The 21,757-nt window shown below is 39.1% G+C and overlaps 1 protein-coding gene across 1 annotated transcript in view; it reads left to right on the top strand.

Annotated features, from left to right (window-relative positions):
- The window catches only part of TSNARE1 (t-SNARE domain containing 1), a gene marked incomplete at its 5' end in the record, with an annotated part of 260,056 nt that overhangs the window by 179,947 nt on the left and 58,352 nt on the right, over positions 1 to 21,757 (top strand). The window contains 1 exon segment of the mRNA XM_031947287.1: positions 6,229 to 6,396. Coding sequence (XP_031803147.1) covers positions 6,229 to 6,396 — 168 coding nt within the window.

The raw sequence follows: 21,757 nt of genomic DNA, 5'->3' as shown, positions 1-21,757 counted from the left end.
AGGCGAGGGTATATAAACGGTGGCGTGTCTGTAGTCTAACTGAGCTAAAAAGTCTAGAACAGACTGGAAAGCCTTGAATGCCTGTTTGGATGTTATCACTCCTGAGGGTTTATTTAGGTAATCAAGGCTGAAATGTTGCTTCAATCAGGTCCTTGTGAACCTGTCAGAGTGATCAGGGAAGGTGGCAGAAGGAGTTGGTACCTATACTCAGGTTCATTTATCAGAGTAATCCTCCCAGGAGAGAATCAGTCAAGCTCAATTGATTCCTAATCTTTCCTCTCCAGGGATAGCGGTGGACAGGAGGTCACTGACTTCAACAATTGCGGAGTAATCACACAGCTAGGAGAATCCTCTCAGCTACCACTTTTCCAGGCTCATGTCAGAATCCTCTGACCCTTAACTTTGCAGTCCTGTGTTCAAAGATGTATGTTCCCCCAAGAGAATAATTCAGGGCTTAGAAGGTGGTCTCAAGGACGGGGCTATGATCATCAAGAGCACACAGACCGTTAGTGTTCTGTGAGTCCCAAACCTCAGTCAGCCTGCAGCCGAACCTAGTACACAAAATTTCCCCAGGGACGTTTACAGTATAGCTTAACATGGTCATAAACATACAGGGAAAGCCGTGGAAAGTGGTTCCCCTTGTGCCCTGGTAGCAGAGGCAGTGAGGAGGTCTTACCTGGCTCACTTCCACGCTACAGTCAACTCTACAGCCCTGCTATAAACATACACACCTTTTACAGCAATATACATCCATTATGTACTCACTATGTGGAAGTCAATGAGCCCAGCCACTGTGTGACATAAAGACAAACATGAAACCATCCCTGTTCTCAGAAAGCTTCTATTCTACTGGGAGTAACAAAGCACATATACAAATAAATGCAAAGTACATGCAAAGTTATGCAAAGTAATTTGAAAAAGGAGAGAGAGCACTGACAGCTGTAGGGATCAGGATAGGTTGAGTGTAGGAGGGCGCTTTGCAGGAATTGCAAAATTGTAAGAAGTACTGATGAGGAGGGAGGGGATTCCAAACACAGGGGACCACTCTTGCAGAGACATGGAGGAGAAAGATGGGATGTCATGTACAGCTAAAAGGAGAGTGTATGAAAAGACAGAGTGGGAAATAAAACTGGAAGAAGAGATGGAAGCCAGATTGTAGTGGGCTTTTAATGCCTTGCTGAGTACCTTGTATTTTATGGTTGAGACAGTAGAGAACCACAAGAGACTTTCGATTGGGAAGAGTACATGGTCAGCTCTGTCTTTTAGGAATATTTAGCAGCTCTGAGGAGGATGGATTGGAGAGAGGAGAGCAGGGACTCCTAACCTTTTCTGTGTTATGATCCCTTTTGGCAGTTTAGTTAAGTCTTAGTAACCCCTTTCTCAAAGGGAGTTTTTTTATTACGTTTTTAAATAATTAAAGGAAATGCAGGACTTCCATTAGAAGTTAGTGGAGAGAGATGTATTTTTTCCCTAATTTCATGGACTCCCTAAAATCTATCTGTGGATCCCTTTGCAGTCTGTGGACCCCAGATTAGAATCTCCTGGAGCAGAGACAGAGAAACTAGTAAGTAGGTTTTTGCAATAATCCAGATGAGAGTTAATTGTAGTTTATATTAGTATAAGAAGCTTTATGCGTATAAAGAGGGAAATTGATGTGAGAGCTGCAAGTATAGATTTCATAGGCCTTGACAAAGGCATGAGGGGGTAGGAAAGAGGAGGCAAGAAGGATCTCCATGTTGTGAACCAAGGTAGTGCCTGCAACAGAAAGGGGGAAATATAAAGGAAGAGCAGGTTTTGGAGGAGCCTTTTTGAACATGTTCAGGTAGAGACATCCAGGAGAAGAAGGTAGCTGTCAGAGCAGAGAAGTCAAAATAGAATAAGAACCAAGACAAGCTCATTGTATTTCATAATTAAGAGATTAACCTTGAAAAGAGCAGTTTCAGTCAAGTGTTAGGGTCAGAAGCCCGATTGTACAAGTAATAAAGTACTATAGAAATGGGAGCTATTATTTTTACTTTGGCTCAATTGAAGTAATAATAATAATGATAACTCCCAATTTTATGATGTCTTAAGGTTCATAGATTCATAGATTCTTATAACTGGAAAGAACTTCAAATGCAGGAGAGAGAAAAGATGAGAAAATGGAGGCAACAAGTGTGGAAGAGCTTTTCTCAGGTTTGACTGTCACAGCCCGAAGGGGGAATGACAAGGCATGTCATCTCGACATTGATGTAAGGGGATGAAAGGGTCAAGTGAGGGCTTTGTTGGTGGGGAGACCCAGAGGGTTCAGCGCTATCTGTTCCTGTTTGCTGAAGGCATTCTCTGGGTGGAAGAGAAACCTGACCCTTCAGTAGCTTGCTTGGCCTTGGGTACTGGCTTCCCCCTCCAGAGCTTGGTTATCCATCCTCTGTCTCCTCCAGTGCCAGTGCATCCCCACAGCAAAGCTGGCTAACCAGATCATTGGCACCTGTAGGAACTTGGTGCTTTCTCTGACTCCGAGCCCAGAACTCTACCAACTGAGGCAGTGGTTCTCAAACTTTTGTTTTCAGTATCTTTATCCTATTAAAAATTATTGAGGATCTCTCCAAAGCGTTTTTGTTTATCTGGATTATATTTATAGACATTTACCATATTGCAAATAAAAACTAGTTTTGAATTTGTAGACCCTCTAAAAGGGTTTCAGAAATCTCCAAGATTCTCTAGACCATACTTTGAGAACCACTGAACTGAGGCATCTAGCTGCCTCCTGAGAGCCGGGGCACCAGCCTATGACTCCAGACTCCAGACTTGTTACACAGGACATACAATATTAGAGCTGGATAAGACCTTAAGGACCACCAAGCCCAGCCACTTCATTTTACAAAGGAAATGGAGTACAGGAGAGAGCAGGTGATTTGTTCAGGATCACACAAATAGGACACAGCTGAACTTTTCTTAAGCAAAGGAGGGGTTATTTTCTCTCTTTGGCAGAAACTGAGATGCAGAGAAGACAAGAGACAAGTTTAAGTACGTTTTTAAGGGAGCTCAAGACTAGAACTCAGGGCTCCACTCCCATCAGCCAAGGTGAAAAGATCTGGACCTAAACGAATAGGTCACTATAATTCAGTATCTCATCACAGAGCTAAACCTAAATGATGGATTTCCCAGTAGGTACCTGGCTACAGGACTCATAGGAACATGGATTTTTCACACCTGGGGGTATGTATGAGTGAGAAAGGGGAGGGATGGTCCAAGGATAGAGGATGAGGATCAGTGACTGATCTTGGCAGGGGTAATGAAGCAGGGAAAAGGTTCCCTGTGTGCCCTGGTAGTAGAGGTTTAGCTTCTAAATCCCTACCCCCTGCCACCTGGCCTCCAACCCACCTTTTTAGCTTCCTTGGCTATTACTCCTTCCCCAATCTGGGACCTTGCCAAACTGCCCTTGCTCTCCCTAATGCTACTCCATATCCTCCTACGTGCCTCTGCTTGCTGCCCGCCATGGCTGGAATGTACCCCTCCATTGCCTCTGCCTCACACAGTGCCTTTCCTCCTCTCAGATGAAGGTCAGGTACCATATTCTTCATTAAGCCTTTCCTGATCCCCAACCCTCAGCCTGATTTCAAGTGCCCTTACTCTCAAACTACCTTGTATTGAATTACTTTGGGTGTTATTTATTACCTTTATGCTGCATTTATTTTTATGTACTTATTGTCTCCCTCATTAGAACATAAACTCCTTGTGAATGGTAATTATTTTATTCTTTGTACTTGTATCCCCAGGGTTTAGGATAGGGACTAGCACATCATAATTGTTGAGTGATTGATTGATTGGAGTGGTGCTTAAATAATACAGCAAGAGGATAATAAGTCACACTGAAATTCTAGCTAAGTCCAGGTTACATCTCCTCTTCTTGGTAACAATAACATGTTTTTTTTTTAGGTGAAATATAATAAGGGAAAAAAAGATTTGAACTAAAAATCAAGGGACTTCTGATTGGATATAGAACCTTGACTCCGCTGGAAATTTCCTGTGATAGCCTTAGCAAGTTCCTTTTCCCTATCTAACTAAGCCTCAGTCTCCCCATCTGTAGAATTAAAGGGTTGTTTTAGATAAATTCTAAGGTTCTATCCAGTTCTGCCATTTACTATATCATTCTAGAACTGATAGCCTTGCTATTAAGAAAGGTCTTTTTCAGTTTTATAATTCGATGAGCTGGGTCAGATTAGTGGGTTTCAGGGCTCTGCCCTGTCTGACCTGGATAGAGTCCTGGGCCCGGAGTCAGGGAGTTGTTGTTGTTTAGTTGTTATTCAGTATGTCCTTCTATTCTTGATACTTTTTGTGGTTTTCTTGGCAAACGTACTGCAGTGGCTTTCAATTATTCTTTCCTCTAGCTCATTTTACAGATGAGGAAACGGAGGCAAGTAGAACTAAGTGACTTGGCCAGGGTTACACAGGTAATATGTGTCTGAGGCTGGATTTGAACTCAGGAAGATAGTCTCCCTGACTCCAGGTCGGGCTCTATCCATTGCTAGCTGCACCAGAGTCAGGAAGATCTGAGTTCAAATTCATCCTCATACATGCACTAGCAGTGTGATGTAGAGGGTCATAGTGGGGAAACTCTGGGTAAGGTATAAGACCTTTCAGTTCAGAGGGACCTGCTAACAGTGTCTGGTTCCGCTCCCACCTCCCCTCAGGGCTCTCGGCCTTCCTGAGAAGTCAGAGGGTGGTGACAACCTGTGTTGAGATTGAAGCAGAGTGATAGCAGGTGGAAGAGTGAAACCAGGTGGCAAACTACCAATAGCAAGTTGTTTATGTGGTCCTGCGTGCTCATATTGTTTTTATTACATTATAAAAAGGGGAAAGCCCTTGAAATAAATGGACTCCATTTTCTCACTATTCTTGGGAGTCCCACCTCATCACTTCTCCACTAAGAAGGTATATTTTAATCACTCCAGCTTGGGGGCTCTAAAAAGCAAGATATTTTAATCACCCTGGTGTGGGGGCTTTAGAACGCACGGTATGTATTGTCACCCCAGATTGGGGGCTCTAGAAAGCAAGATATTTTAATCACCTCAATTTGAGGGCTCTAGAAAGTAGTTCACCACAGTGTGACCCTGGGCAGTCATTTATCTTATGTTTGCCTGATCTCCTGGAGAAGGAAATGGCACACTACTCCAGAAATTTTGCCAAAAATCCCCATTCAGGGTCACAAATAGTCCTAGATGACTGAATGACTAAACCACATAAGTGAGCTCTGATGCTATCTGTGTGACCTTGAAAAGTCACAAAATCTCTGAATGTGTTTTGAACGAATGGTGAACTTTGCTTTCCCATCTCTAAAATGATAAGAATAACCCACACCTGACTTATCTCAAAGGGTGATTGGGAGAAAAGTACTTTTTCTTAACCTAAAATGACTAGAGAAATGTCAGCTATAATGATGTTGTCATGACGGTCATCATGATGTTATCCTGAGACTTCCACTAACTCTTGATATTTTGCATTCTTTGTTCCAAGACTCCTTCCAGCCTTCAACAGTCTGTGTTCTAAAGTGCCATCCAGCACTGATTTTACAAGTCCTGTGTTCTAAACCTCAGCAGACAGGATAGCCTGTGTTTAATGCACTTCTAGTTCTGACAATTTATGTTCTTGGTTAAAAATTCTCTTACAGTTTTGACATTCTGTTCTAAGATCCTTTCCAATCCTAATATTTTATGCCATGTTCTAAAATCCTTCTAAGATCTAGATCTAGAAAATAGATTCCCTTCCAGGTCTGACCTCTTTTCCATTTGCTTAAGTCTCTTCCAGCACTCCTATATTGTAAGACTCCTTCCAGTTGACTTTCTGTTTTCTTTATTCAGGGATTTCTCATAGCTCTATCATTTACAATGTTTTAAATACCATTTAGCTCTGATATTTTGTGTTCTATGTTCTAGTCAGCTTTGGCCCAGCCAAAGTTCTGAGTTTTTGATTACAAAGTTGCCTCCAGCTCAGACATTCTGTTCTAAGTTCCTTCCATTGTTGACATTCCATTTTTCATAGTCTATGTGTTAAGCCTCTTCTATGCTTTGAGGTCTGTGTTTTAAGACTTTTCCAACATTGATAGTCTATATTCTCTTCAAAAATCATTTTGGTCCACGATCCATGATCCAACTGGTCTTTTCCTTTATTCCTCCAAGCTGCAAATCAGTAAATGTTTGTGGAAGATCCCAAACTGTCGCTCTGATCCCTTTCCTCCCTTCCCTGCAGCAGCAGCAGCAGAGTCCCCGGACCACCTTTGCAGACCTGAGCGACGAGAAGATCTTTAATGGGGGTGACAGTTTGTGGCAGAATCAGGATCAGACCCTGCTCCCAGAGATTACTGATGAGGACCTGGATACCCTCAGGCATCAGGAGGAAACCATTCAGCAGAAAGAGGTGAGCCAGATGCATTCCTCTTCTGAGTAAGTGCAGGGGCGATGCCCCCACCCTGGGGACCACAGGTCCTTGTCCCAGGACACCTGGGTTCTAGTCCTGTCTCTGTCACTGGCTTATTGAGTAGCTTAAGTACCTCAATTTTTCTCATAATTGCAAATAAGCCCTGAGTATTTTGCTCACCAAAATATCATGAAGTTCTGCTGAATTTGAGATATCTTTTGAGGATGAAGTCTTTTGTGGGTGCATATAATAATGCAGTAGGATGGGGCTCTGTTTGTTTTGTTTTTGGGGAAAGAGATACCATAAGTCAAAGAGACCATTAGCTAGCACTCCTATAGATTGAAGATTAGGCAGCAGTACCTACTCCATGTTAGTTAAATTTGGATTTTTTAAAAATCTGAGTTATAACAAAGATGTGAGACATGAAATCTGAATGTCAACGGGTTTCGTTCTGGGAACAGAGGCAGATGACATTATGATCTGGCAACAGGAGAGGAGGAGCCATCTTTGTCTTCTCCATAGCACCAGAGTGGGCCATTGCGGTTATAGGTGACTAAGAAATGTTTGGACACTAGACTCCTTTAAAGGTTTCATTAGCAGGGAGCTTCCTCCTCTTTCTCCTTCAAGTTGTTATTATTGTATTTCTTTTACTTGTCTGTCCCAGTAGATAGTGCTGAGCTTGTTGTCAGGAAGACCCGAATTCTAATGTGACTTGAGACATTGTGTGATCTTGGGCAAATCAGTATCTGAAAAGACTGAATATTACAGTGTGTGTGTGTGTGTGTGTGTGTGTGTGTGTGTGTGTGTGTGTGTAAGCATACAGATGGTGGCCCCTCCAGGCCTTATTGGGCACAGGCTTTATTTGAGTTTACTTCTGCCATAGAAAGATCTTCATAACAAATTATAATCCTTCCTCTTACTACCTGCTCTTAAAACCTCATAGATAGCAGTAAGGCATTCAGGTGCTCCATCTATTATGTCCTCTTGCTTTCTCATTACATGTCCTTTACATGTATGTGTATGTATGCATATGTAGTTGTAGATATATCTATATTTTTTGTATATGAAGAGACAGAGAGAGAGAAAGAGAATGACAGCAAAGAGTTAGTATATACTGAAGTAGTTATCTATACATAGTTATATATTCACTTTTATCCTACTGGTAAAGAAAATGAGATACTGAAGAATTATCTCACTACTGGTGTATAAAAGCACATTATAGTTTGCATAGTGCTTTCTTCCCAATGTCTCTGGGAGGTAATACATGTCCATGTTAATATCCTATTTTTACAAATGAAAGAACTGAGTCCCAAGGCAGTTCTTTGCCCAAGATCATACATCAGGTAACTGACTGATGAAGTAACACATTTAAACATAGGATTATGAGTTTATTGGCATTAGACTATTTTTCCCAGTGCTAGGGAAGAAAAAGGCAGTTTGGGGAACAAACAGCCAAAAGTTTAAAAAATTATGGCTGAGAATGAGATTTGGGTTTTTAAACCATGGCTAAAAATCTAGGAATGGTAAACTCTTGGCAAGCTATGGAGTATTCCTAACAAGGATTTTGAAAAATATTTTCTCCATCTCTAACAAATATAATAAAATTAAGAGCTTTAAACAAAAAAAGTAGAGATAAGAAAAAAATTCTGTGTGTGTGTGTGCTCATGCTTGCACAAACACCAAGTTAGAGACCATAAAAAATAGTTATACAATAAGAAGAAAAATAGCATGAGCTACATTAAAAAATTTATAGAAGTTAAAATTTTAAAAAAGAACTAGTCAAAAAATCAATAGTCAAAGATCTCTTTATGCATATGTATGAAGTATAGGTAACAAAGAAAGTAAATAAAGTAGAGAATTTAAGGAGGAACATTTGATCTCACACATAATCACTGAAATTTGGTTCAATGGATACTTGATTGAGTAATGATTTTGGGAATGGAGTAACTTTACATGCTAAGGAGATGCTCTTATGAGGAAATCTAGGAAGCTTCAGATTAACAGATCACTGGATGACAGCCAGAGGCCAAAAAGATCTTAACAAGCAAAAACATTGATGAAGTTGTATAGGATAAGGTGAAATTCCATAAGGATGAATGGCAACTTTTACATTTGGATTAAAAAAATCAACCTCACAGATATAATATGGGGAAAGTTGTGAGTAGACAGAAGCTTCAGAATTGCTTATCTGAAAAAAACTTGGGATTTTAGTGGATGAAATTTCATTCAATTCAATTTAATAAATATTAATTAAGTGCCTATTATATGTTAGGCACTGTATCAGGAATATCAAGAGTAGTCACTTGACCTAATGTGATCTTGGGCTGCATTGAAAAGCATGGCTTCCATGACTAAGATGATAGACCATTAGAACTGTGCTCACATTCAACCCCATCTGAGTTCTTTCTATCATATTTTGGGACCATTGATTAGCTAAAGAATGTCTGAGTAGGATGGAAAAGGCCCTAAGAATGTTCTATGAGGAGCAATTGAAAGAAATGTGTCTTTCTGACCTTGAGAAGATAAAACCTATGCTAGATATGATAGCTGTGCTCTAATATGAAAAAAAAGGTCTTGTTTTCTTTGATCCTGGAGGACAGATACAAAGTGGTGGTTGGATATTTCTCAGATTTTTAGGCTTGATTTTAGGGGAAAAAATTTGCTGTTTCTTGAGCTAATTTTGGCCTGAAATTTTAATCCACTAAAGGCCCAACATTTTTTTCAGACAAGCAAATCTGAATCTTCCGTCTAATCACAATTTTCCCCATACTGTAGCTCTCAGTTTGATTTTTTTAATCCAAGTGCAAGACTTTACATTTATTCTTATTGATTTTCACCATATCCAATACAATCTTATCAGTGTTTTTACTTGTCAAGAAAACAAAGGTTTTCCACCTGTCAGCATCATACCATACACATGTGGAACCATAGCAAACACAGAAATTTCTAACGCTACAGATAAGTTCACTTATCTTGGCAATTCACTTTCCAGAGACGTCCACAGTGACAATGAGATTGACACACACACTGCCAGAGCTGGCTCAGTATTGGGGGGGTGCTCCATAGGAATCTGTGGGAGAGAAGAGGTCGTAGACTTTCCTCCCCATGGAAGGTCTCACAGCCAGTGCCGACCTCATTGTTGTATGTCTGTGAAATTGGACGGCTTCTGTCTGAATTGTCTCAGGAAGCTTCTGAAGGGGAGCAGGCAGGATGAGGTCCCGGACACTGAGCTCCTTTCTCGAGCTAACTGCCGGACCCTGCTGCAGAGGGCAGTTCCCATGGGTTGGGTGTAGCCCCAGTGCCAAGTGTACATTTACACAAAAGGCAGAGGACGCAACGAGGCAAGCCCTGCCATGGGGGCCAGAAGGAGGGGTGAAGGACATCCACGGTCTCTCTGAAGACCTTCAGTATGGATGGGGAGACATAGCACGCATTGGCACAAGACCACTCGGCAGGTGGATTCACCTCCAAGAACTGGGCAAAGCAGAGTGGCGGGAGCTCAGGAGGATGGAGGATGGCAGACTCAGGGACACCTCTTCTCCGTGTCCACATGCATTGTTTGTGCCAGTGGTAGGGCTTCCGGAGCGTGGTTTGTCTGAGCAGCCACAGATAGTCATGCTGTGCCTGACCCCAGCATTGTGGCGGCATTGAGGAGGAGGGACAAACACAGCTGTACACCGGGCACTGGGCTAAGTGCTGGACAGATAGTTGATCCTTATAAGAACCTTGAGAGAGAGAAGCTATTATGATACACAGGTTACAGGTAAGGAAACTTAGAGAGCGGTAAAGTCACTTGCCAGAGTCATACAGCCAGGAAGCATCTGGAGCTGGATTTGAACTCGGGTCTTCCTGACTCCAGGCCTGGTGCTCTATCTGTCATGCTTCTCTTTGTAAACCTCAGGAGATTATATATATATATATATATATATATATATAAATATAATATTAATTAACACATTATTATATTAATTATTATTAATATATAACATAAACAATTAATAATTATATATTAATAATTATTATAATTATATATGTAATATATTAATTATTATAATTAATATAAATTAATATAATATTATTATATTTTATATATATAATAGATTTTTAAGATTATAGTTCTTTTATACATATCTCCACAATTACCTTGTTGCAAAAAAAATCAAATCAAAAAGGAAAAAAAATGAGTAAGATTATACAAGCAAACAACCACAAAAAAGGTGAAAACACACATTCAGCCTCTTTCTGGATGCATTTGACTATCTCCTTCTTAAATCTATTAGAACAGGCCTGAATCACTGTTGAAGAGAACATATCAATCAGAATTGATCATTGTATAGTCTTGTTGTTTCTGTGTATAATGATCTCCTGTTTCTGCTCATTTCACTCAGCATCAGTTCATGTAAGTCTCTCCAAGCCTCTTGAAATCATCCTGTTGGTCATTTCTTATAGAACAATAATATTCCATTACATTCATATACCATAACTTATCCAGCCATTCTCCAGCTGATGGGCAGCCACTCAGTTTCCAGTTTCTGGCCACTACAAAAAGGGTTGCCACAAACATTTTTGGACATGTGGGTCCTTTCCCCTTTTTTATTGATCCCTTTGAGATCCAGACCCAGTGGAGACACTGTTGGATCAAAGGGGAAGATGATACTTTTTCAGTTTGAATTGGTTGCTGTTATTCCTTCCAGCTCTTAAATTTTGTTGTTCTGAGAACATTTGGATGAAGATCTGTGGAGGAAGAAACAGATGTGATATTGTCTCTGGAGAACACAAATGACCACATGGACAAAAAGAGGAAGTAGATAGAGAATTTGGGAAACATCTCAAGTCTGACAGAGAGGCGTAATATCCTAGTTATGGGGAGCTTCACTTATTTGGACATCTGCTAGAGTTCTTTCTGCCAAAAACAGAGTAGTGGGTACTTTCTTGCTTTGGATTCATGATAATTTCGTCCTTCAAGAGATAGAGAATCCAACAAGAGAAACTGCTTCTCTGGACCTAATTTTCAGCTTATCCTCACAAAGCTACAATGAATTTAGAGTCTCAGGGATGTGCTGAGTGGTCTCTCTAATGCTATAGACCACAACCCATCCCTGCCTGATCGTCCTATGATACTTTTGTCTATATCCAGAGAAATAAAACAAGCATTTTTTAAGTCCCCCATATTTTGTAGCTGACAGAGCTAAGTCAAACAGATGTTGACTTGCCTAAAGCTAGTAAATATCTGAGGCAGGATTTGAACCCAGGCCTTTCTGACTGCAGGACCAATGCTTTATCCATGATGTCACTTAGCTGCTCAAAGAAGACTTATTTCATTGTGTTGGAATCTTTCTTCTAACACAGTGAAGATACCAGTGGGATACACAAGCTTTCTACCAGTTCTTTCTATCATTATATCTTTCATATATTCTCTTGGTTACTTTTTGTTTAATTAGTCTTTAATAAGGTCTCAGGGTTCCCCTCCCCCCATTACTAAAATAATTTACCACTTTCAAATATCTCATAAATTTATCCCTCAATGCCTTTACTATTTTAGTCCCTTTAGTACAAGTTGTATCTACTGTATATTTGTTTAAGTTTAAGTTGTTTTCTCATCTTTCTTCTCTGAACTATTTTCACATTCCCTATAAGCACATCCGGGTCTATAATGTTGCAGTCCAAGTACAGTAGCCCCATTGTCCTTTATGATAAAAAGTTTATTTTAAAAATAATTGCAGACTTTTTTTTCTATTTTGCTTCCATTTATTGTTTCCCTTCCATTTTCAACCATGAATGACCTCAGGCTTATGTTGTTTAGTTGGGACATTATCCATACTTTCTTTAAAACAATTTTATCTTCTACCAGCTCTTTCTGTTTTCAAGGTGATACTATTCATAATCTTCCATTGTCCTCCACTAAATCTTACAGATTTGTTTCAAAATGAGTTTATATTCTAAACTGGTCTTTTCCTGGCTGCTGTATCTTTTTACTTGGCAAGTAAGTCAAAATGTTTCCTAACTAAGGTTGTTTTTAGGTACTTTGTATTTCAGTTGATATATACCAGTTAAACTTCGGTATAAAATTATTGTACTCTTTGTCTAAGCCACTTCTTCCATTCATACCATTTTTTTGTCATATGTACCTTGTTTAAATAGGTCATTATGTGATCACAGTGTTAGTGTTTGACAAACTCAAAGACCCCAACTTCTGGATAAGAATTCACAATTTGACAAAAACTGCTTGAAAAACTGGAAAACAGTATGACACAATGAGACATACACCACACCTCACACCAAAATATAAGGTCAATATGCACACCAAAATGGGTGCATAATCTAGACATAAAAGGTAACACCATAATCAGATTGAAAGAGCAAAGAATAGTCTACCTGTCAGATGTGTGGGGAGGGGAAGAATTTATGACCAAGCAAGAGATAGAGAGCATTACAAAATGCAAAAGAGATAATTTTGGTTACATAAAATTAAAAGATTTTTGTACAAACAAAACCAATGCAATATAATTAAGCAGAAAACTGAGAAATGATGTTTACAGCAGATGCCTTTGATATGATTCTCAAATCATGTAGAGAACTGAGTTAATTTTATAAGAATACAAGCCATTCTCCAGTTGATAAGTGACCAAAGTATATAAATAGGTCATGATGGAATTGCTTTAATTGAATGTAATGTATTTTTTCTTATTTTTATTCTTTCTGCTAGAGATGTTCTTGTTTTGTTCTTTGTGATTTGACTGTTCTTTGACACTTAATTCAGGAGTAATTCCCATATCAAAAATGAATTGTTTCCTAGCTGTTAAAGTTTCATCAATTTTTTTTTTCATGATAAGTGCTTAATTCTTTTCAGTTCTTCTCTCAAGAAAACATTAATGAAATATCAGCAGCCTTCAAGTTTATCCTCCAAAATTTCTAATTCGTGTTTCATCATTTCTAATATATTTCCCAATACCTTTACCTATTCTTTCTTTTGAATTGAAATCATTGCACATCAAAGTATGTTTTCTTAATGTGAAGGATATTATTGAGTTCTTCACAGATATTCTCCATCTCTTTATCTTTTGCAACAGATGTTGTTGCCTAATACAATAATTTTCATTTGGTAAATACCTACCAGGAGATGTTGCAATACAGGAGTACCAGAGAAACCAGGAGTGATGGTTTTTTTTTTTTTGTTTGTTTGTTTGTATGTTTTGCTTCTAAGTTGCACAATAATACCAATTCCTTTAATCACCAATAAGCCATTCAATATTACACGTAGTTTCAGCTTCCTTCTTTCCTTTGATTTTGTTTATATTAAAACTGATATAATTCAGTTCCTCTGGGAGCATATCCTTTCTTTTATCACTTAATAAGGATGTCACTAGAGTTTACAGAAAATCTAAAGAGTGTATGATTCTTGGAGCCCCTGAACCCCTTTTTAGTACTCTGCCATCCTCAGACACAAAAGTAAAAATGAGTTTAATCAGGCATGAAAAATTTTTGTTTAAATTTTTTTTTGTCTTATGAGTTGTCGTAGCCAAAGAATTCATTAGCAAATGCCCAGCCTACTGGTGATAAATCTTTCCAGAATGGCAGAATTTGTCAGAGCTTTTGTTTTGCTGGCATATGTTTCAAAAATTCAGGGATCCCTCCAGACATGATGAGGCTTCAAAGCAAGACTTTGTGGAGGATCATCATCTTCAAAGATGGAAAGGTTCCTCATATAGAAGGAATTTGAACCTTGAGGGGAGGAGGGGAAGTGACCATTGTCTGTTAGGATTTGTGGTAGAAGAGAGGACAACTGAACATGTTATCATAAGCATCCAAGATTTGGGAAAGGCTTATTTTAAAGGATGCATAAAAGGATGAATATGATCCTTAGCTTACATTTCTATAGAAGAAGAAGTACTTTCAAGAGTGAAATTCAAAGGCATGAAGAAATTTTCATGAGAAAGAAAAAGGAGAGTTGTCCAATGAGCCCAAAGTGTATGCATAGGGAATGCTTGACTAACTTTTATTTTTAAAATATTTGTACAAAGTATAGAAACAAAAATAGATAAAGAAAGATGAATACAAAAGCATACATTTTCCTGTAAGAATGCCAGTAAGAGCCAAAACTGGTGAGGAAATTGAAAGACAGCAAAAAGTGTTTTTTTTTTAAAACAACATATGGGAGAATAGGAGGTGCAGTGGATAGTATGTTTAGGCCAGGAATCAGGAAATCCTTAGTTCAAATCCCGCTCCAGATACTTACTAGTTGTGTGACCCTAGGCAGGTCACTTAACCTCTGTTTACCTTGGTTTCCTCATCTATGAAATGGGAGTAATAATAACAGTGGCTTCTATTCCCAGATATTGTTGTGAGGATTAAGTGAAATTATATTTGTAAAATGCTTAGCACATTGCTTGACACATAAAAGGCAATATAAGTCTTAGCTATTATTGTTGTTGCTGTTGTTATTAAAAGAATGTTACAAGCATTGTCTGGGGTGAATGAGATGATGACAGATAACACAAGGAGAGAGATGACAATTACAGGTATCTTGGTAGCTTAAGTTCATTTTGTCTGTTTTCACTAAGATCTTTAGATTAGAAATACCTGCAAGGATCAAAAATATCTGCAATTTCTTCAGTGTGGAAATCCTCTCTGTAGTGATGCAGCAGAGTCTGACCCATCCTGTCTGCCCAACCTCTGTGACTCTTGTCAGAGTCTTCACATAATTTTTCCACCAGGGTCAATCCAATATGATGGGGCCCTCTTTCACTCTCCCCTGCCACAGTGAGGGAACCAGTAGTGCACTCTGGCCACCTGCCACATTAATAGCCCATCTTCTCCTCAATAACACATTTCCTAAATGACATTATTTGCCTCTTCTTTTTAAAATTCCACATTATTTTCATATGTTTGTGCCTGCTTATGTCCCCACGCTATATAGCAATATTCACTTGGGAAAAATGGAAGAAGATAGATCCTTAAAAGACAAGATTAGTAAAATGAGAGGAAGAGAATACTTGGTAAGTCTCCTGTGAGATGACGTCACTGTCTACAATACAGTTTTCAACCAATGGAAGGAGGAGATGGGAAGTGTGTGATAATCATATGAGCTTGTCCCAAGGCATCAGCACCTTTTGTTAAAATTCATGTATGGGTTAGGAGTTGGGGGCATCCAAATGGTAATAGGGGAGTAAAAGTACTAGAAAGAGCAATCTACTCAGGACTTAGAGCCTGGATTTTTAATTTCTTTGTTTGTTTGTTTGTTTTTCTGAGGCAATTGGAGTAAGCAACTTGCCCAGAGTCACACAACTAGGAAGTGTTAAGTGTCTAAGGTCACATTTGAACTCAGGTCCTCCTGACTTCAGGGCTGATGCTCTATCCACTGTGCCCCCTAGCTGTCCCATGGATTTTTAATTTTAAATAAGATGTAATTTAATTTCATTCAAGAAACATTTATTAAGTACCTTATGCCCTTATGGTATAGGGGTAAGAAACAGATGTGTATGTATCTATCTACCTGTTCTTTATTTCTATAATTTAATGTCTGTCTGTCTGTCTGTCGGTCTATATATCTATTTAGGCCTGGAATCAGGAAGACCTCAGTTCAAATCCAACCTGTGACCTTCCAAAAATCATTTAATTTCTATTGATCTCAGTTTCCTTAACTTTAAAATAAGAATAATATCTGAAATGTTACGAAAGTGAAATGAGATAATATTTGCAAAATGCTTAGTATGGTTCCTGGAACATAGTAGGTGCTATATAAGTGTTTATTCCTTTACCCTTTTTCTTCTTTTCCTCTTTCCTTCCTTCCTTCCTTCCTTCCTTCCTTCCTTCCTTCCTTCCTCCTCCTCCTCCTCCTCCTCCTCCTCCTCCTCCTCCTTCTTCTTCTTCCTCTCTCTCTTTCTCTCTCTCTCTCTCATAGTACCTATAGTTACCTAATAGATTTGAGAAAGCTTCAAATATTATAGGCTTGGGGAGAGTAGTTAAAGCAGTTTGAATACAGATTTGGGGGTACTTTGTTTTGTTTTGTTTTATTATTATTATTTTTATTTAATAGCCTTTTATTTACAGGTTATATGCATGGGTAACTTTACAGCATTAACAATTGCCAAACCTCTTGTTCCAATTTTTCACCTCTTACCCCCCACCCCCTCCCCCAGATGGCAGGATGACCGGTAGATGTTAAATACATTAAAATATAAATTAGATACACAATAAGTATACATGACCAAAACGTTATTTTGCTGTACAAAAAGAATCAGACTCTGAAATATTGTACAATTAGCTTGTGAAGGAAATCAAAAATGCAGGTGTGCATAAATATAGGGATTGGGAATTCAATGTAATGGTTTTTAGTCATCTCCCAGAGTTCTTTTTCTGGGTATAGCTAGTTCAGTTCATTACTGCTCCATTGGAAATGATTTGGTTGATCTCGTTGCTGAGGATGGCCAGGTCCATCAGAACTGGTCATCATATAGTATTGTTGTTGAAGTATATAATGATCTCCTGGTCCTGCTCATTTCACTCAGCATCAGTTCGTGTAAGTCTCTCCAGGCCTTTCTGAAATTATCCTGTTGGTCATTTCTTACAGAACAGTAATATACCATAATATTCATATACCACAATTTATTCAGCCATTCTCCAACTGACGGACATCCATTCAGTTTCCAGTTTCTAGCCACTACAAAAAGGGCTGCCACAAACATTCGTGCACATACAGGTCCCTTTCCCTTCTTTATAATCTCTTTGGGATATAATCCCAGTAGTAACACTGCTGGATCAAAGGATATGCACAGTTTGATAACTTTTTGAGCATAGTTCCAAACTACTCTCCAAAATGGTTGGATTCGTTCACAACTCCACCAACAATGGATCAATGTCCCAGTTTTTTTGGGGGGTACTTAGAATTCTTTTCAGTCCAATAAATGTTAAGTCCCTCTTCCACCTCCACCTTCTTTAGGGTCAGAGATACAGAACAGTTCTGAGTGGGAGTCCAGGGTGGGAGTTAGGAGAGACAGAGCGTATACCTACATTAGTAAATATATCATTTGGAAGATGCAGAGAAGACTTAACAACTGGGGGAGTCAGGAAAATCCCCTAATGGAAATTGGCATTTGTTCTGAGTCTTGAAGGTAACTGGGAATCATTATACCTCAGAGGTAAGGAAGAGGAGGGTTTTAGGCATGGAAGGGCAGCCTGTGCAAAGATGCAGAAGAAGGAAATTGAATGCCCTATATAGGAAATGACAAGGAGAATAGTTTGATTAGAATGTAGAGCACATGAAAGAAAATATTGTGAAATCAGTCTAAAAGATAATTAGGCAATAATGAAAAACTGAGGCCATATGTGTGTTATCCTAGGAATAGTAGGGAGCCATTGGATGTCGAGTGTCTTGGATGTCCAAGTCAGAAGTTTATATTTATTTGAATATATTTTTGAGGAGAAAAACAACCAGATGAGCTTATCAGATATTTTTTCTTGGCATCCCTGAAAGAGAACCTGTCTGGGACATGAAAGGGTTTTCCCTGATCCTGCCAGTCAAAAGTAGTCTCTTCTGACTCATTCCCTTAGCATTTTGCCTAGATCTTTCCTTTGCTTTATCTCACTAACCCTCATATCAAAGTTATTTATGTATATGTTCTCCCCTTTCTCCTACTTTCAATTAGGTTGAAAGCTCTGTGAAGATAGGATCTGTGTTATATTTTTCCACATATACTTAGGCACTTAATGAAATAATTTTTTCTATACTCATGAAATAGGAATTCTATTTCCTGTCTCCTAGGGAAAACCTTTGGAGAAAACAAAGGTCTATGTTCTGAGGTTCTACGAGTCCAGGTGATGTAGAAGAGAAAATGTTGAATTAGGAAGGTTCAAAACTCACCTGTGGCACTGACTAGCCCTGTGACCACGGCCAGGTCACTTATCCTCACCAAAGCCTAATTTCCCCATATGTCAAATAGTGATCCAAAACCTGTTATACCTGCCCCACAAGGTCATTTAAAGTTCAAATGAAATTACATATTTGCAGTGCTTTGTCAACTGTAGGATATTATAAAAATACTTGCCATTATTTTTACATCTTATAAGGTCCAGAGAAAACATTATTTCAAGGTGGGGAAGGTGAAATAATTTCTACTTTACCATCCCAGGGAGATCATTAGTTTCCTTAATCTTTTTTTATTTTATTTTATTTATTTTATTCTGAACTTAAGAAATAAAACAAGTCATAACATAGTAGAATGGGAAAAAAAATTGTTGAAAATGAAACTGCAGATCTATTATGTACAACTTGCTGTTCCTTTTAAATAGTGCCATACTAATCTTTCTTAGGCACTTCATGCTCAGTGATTTTTTACCTCTGCCTTAAGTGATTCCTTTTATGTCTAGAAATAAGTTAAAAATTTCTTGGCCTTCACACAAGATCCTCTGCGGGTACTACCTGTAATTATTTGTGTACCACCTTTACCTTACCTCACCTGCCCTCCACCCATGCCTCCCTATCCAATTCATACTGTTCCTTTTGCCTGGAATGACATTCCTACCTTCTCTGTTGCATTTCTACTGATCTTTGAAACCCAACTCAAATGACATTTCTTTCAGGAAGCTTTCCTTGAGTCTCCTTGTCATAACATTACTGGGCATTGTCTCTGACTGACCCCACATTTGGAGAATTCTCTCTTCTGAACTTTGTCTTCAGCTTCCTTCAGGTGTCAGCTAAAATCTCACCTTCTAAAAGAAGCCCCCCTTAATACCAGTGCTTTTCCTTTGTTGATTATTTCCAATTTATCTTTTTATATTTTGTTTATAATTATTTGTATGTCATCTTCACCATTAGACTGTGAGCTCCTTCAGAATAGGAACTATCTTTTTTTTTTTTTTTTTTTTGATGTCCTCAATGCTTAATAAAATGAGGGGCAGTATGCCTAATGGCAGTTATAAATAATAGTAAAGTAGGTGCCTAATAAGTGCTTTTTGCTTGACTGACTGATATCAGCCCAATTCTTCAATGTAATATTTCATTTGTATCTTTGTGAAAACATTTATATGTAATATTCTATGTACCTCATCTCTCAGCTAGACTAAATTCTATGAATGTTCCTCAAGACCTACGTGGATGGGGATTAGGGAGAGGGAGAGGGAAAGATAAAAATACATTTAGGACTAAGTCCTTATCTTCATTGAGTAACAGCTTACACTTGTATATTACATTCTTTTTACACCATTTCTTAATTCAGAATAAAGCTTTGAGGTTGGAATTGTAGCTATTGACATCCTCATTTTCCAAATAAGGAAAATGAGGCTCAGAGTAGTTAAGCAGTTGGCCCAGAATCTCACTGACAATAAGCATCAACTCTCCAGTCGTATCTGAGTCCTCATAATGTCTTTCTGACTCAAATTTTTTTTAATGTGCATGTTAAGACTCATTGGTCACTGAAGTCCCTTCTAGTTCTCAATCTAAATCCTTTGATGATGATAAAAATATTGCATAAGAGCATTAGAGAATTATAAAAATGAGTGTTATAGGAGGACAAGAGTAGAAGATAATTACTACTGGGGATTAGAGAAGGCTTCCTGGGGGAGGTGACATTTGAATTAAACTTAAAAAGATAGATAGAAATTCAGTAGGCAAAGTCAGGATGATGGGATTTTCCATGCATAGGACACTGTGTGAGAAAAAACTTGGAGGCAAGAGGCTAGGCACAGTGAGGGGAGGAGAGGAAGCTGAGACAGCTTTCTTAGTGTTCCCTTGGTGCCTGTGTACTTTTAGCTGGGAATTAAATGACAGCTTTTCTCTGCAAGGAAAACTGGACCTTTTAGCCTCAGGCTTCTCTACTCCCTGTGGACCCCCACTGAACACATTCCTAATAGCTCTTTTATGTCCTCAGTATCTTAAGAGGCTTTGGCTGTAAAATTAAACGATCATCGATCGGTCTGTTGGGACGGTCAGCCGGTGACGGCTGTTCTTGCTCTGAACCAGGCCTAAACAAGTACCCAGGAGCTTGGAGGTACAGGGAATTTTCCCGACCAGTGGTTGGGATAGAAAAGGGAGATAGCGCCCTCCACATTCTGAGTCCACTTAGAAGCCGGGATGGCTGGCTATGCTCAGCTGAGGAGCAGCTGTTATAAATGGGCCATAGGGATGGTGGCGTGTCGGTCTTCATTTAGAATGAGTGCTTGATTATCCGGGGGATGGTGAGCCGGTTTTTATTATTATTAATTATTATTATTATTATTTATTATTATTATCATCATCATCATCCAGCAGCCCATTCTGTATCCTGGGCTTGAAGAGAGGTGATTCAAATAATTACAGGGTTTAGAACCAGAAAAGACCCTTAGCTATCATCTCATCTATTTTTACCAAGGAGGAAAATTGAGGCCCAGAGTGAGGAAGTACTTGCCCAAGGTCTCAGAGGTAGCTAATAGCAGGTCAACTTTACTCTAAATGCAGCTTTCCTAACTTATTATACTATACTGTCATCACCTAGCTCCGAGTCCTAGCGTGCCCACTCACAGGCCTTGGGACTAGGCTTCACCTGTCTTGTGAAACTGGACATTTGGACTTAACAAGTCCAAGATGATGAAGATAAGAGTGGTCACCAAGTGTTGGATGGTAAAGAGGTGCTCTATAAATGCTCCTTCCTTTTCTTCTCTGCTCCCCCTTCAATTATGGTCCTCACGGCATGGGGAGGAGGGCAGTGGCAGGATGGACGTCAAGAGGCTGCAAAGTCCTTTCTGGTATGAGGTGGACTAGATACAATGGGCTTTATGAATTTTTTTTTTCAGGCACCACACTCAAGAGTGTTCTGCATCCCAGGGATCCAGGTCTCAATGTCAGGATCATCCTGGACTTCTCCATTTTCTTCTCTCTTATTCCACATGGCCAATCTCTTTCCAAGACTTATCATTTCCTCTTTTCCAAGATCTCTCAATAGGACCCCTTCTTTACAGTACTAGGAGCTGGAGAGAGTAGGAATTTTTTCTAGCAGGTTGTGGTACCTGCATTAAGGCAGCTCAGAAAACACCTTCAGCTATCCCAGATGCAGTGAAGGTATGCTGGAGCCTTACTAATTGTTACATTTTCAGTATTTCCATTTATACTTCTGAAATTGTGGAACCAGCCCAGAGAATCTAGTGGTTAAATGTTTACCAGCCTACCTCTGACCATAGGGAATGAACTTAAGACTTTTCACCATCCGGATAGGTGTTCTCTGGACACTCTCCAGCTTAATTAATAGAAGGAACAAGGGTTTATTAAGGGCATACTGTGTCTTGGACATTGTGCTAAGCACTTGTAAAAAACCCTGCAAGTTAGGTGCCATTATTATCCCCATTTTACATTTGGGGAAACCAAGGTGGACAGAGGGTAAGTGACTTGCCC

This window comes from Sarcophilus harrisii, chromosome 1, assembly GCF_902635505.1.
Source record: "Sarcophilus harrisii chromosome 1, mSarHar1.11, whole genome shotgun sequence".
Classification (NCBI taxonomy): domain Eukaryota; kingdom Metazoa; phylum Chordata; class Mammalia; order Dasyuromorphia; family Dasyuridae; genus Sarcophilus; species Sarcophilus harrisii.
Note: the sequence above shows the minus strand (reverse complement) of the source record. Positions and strands in the feature narration are given on the sequence as shown.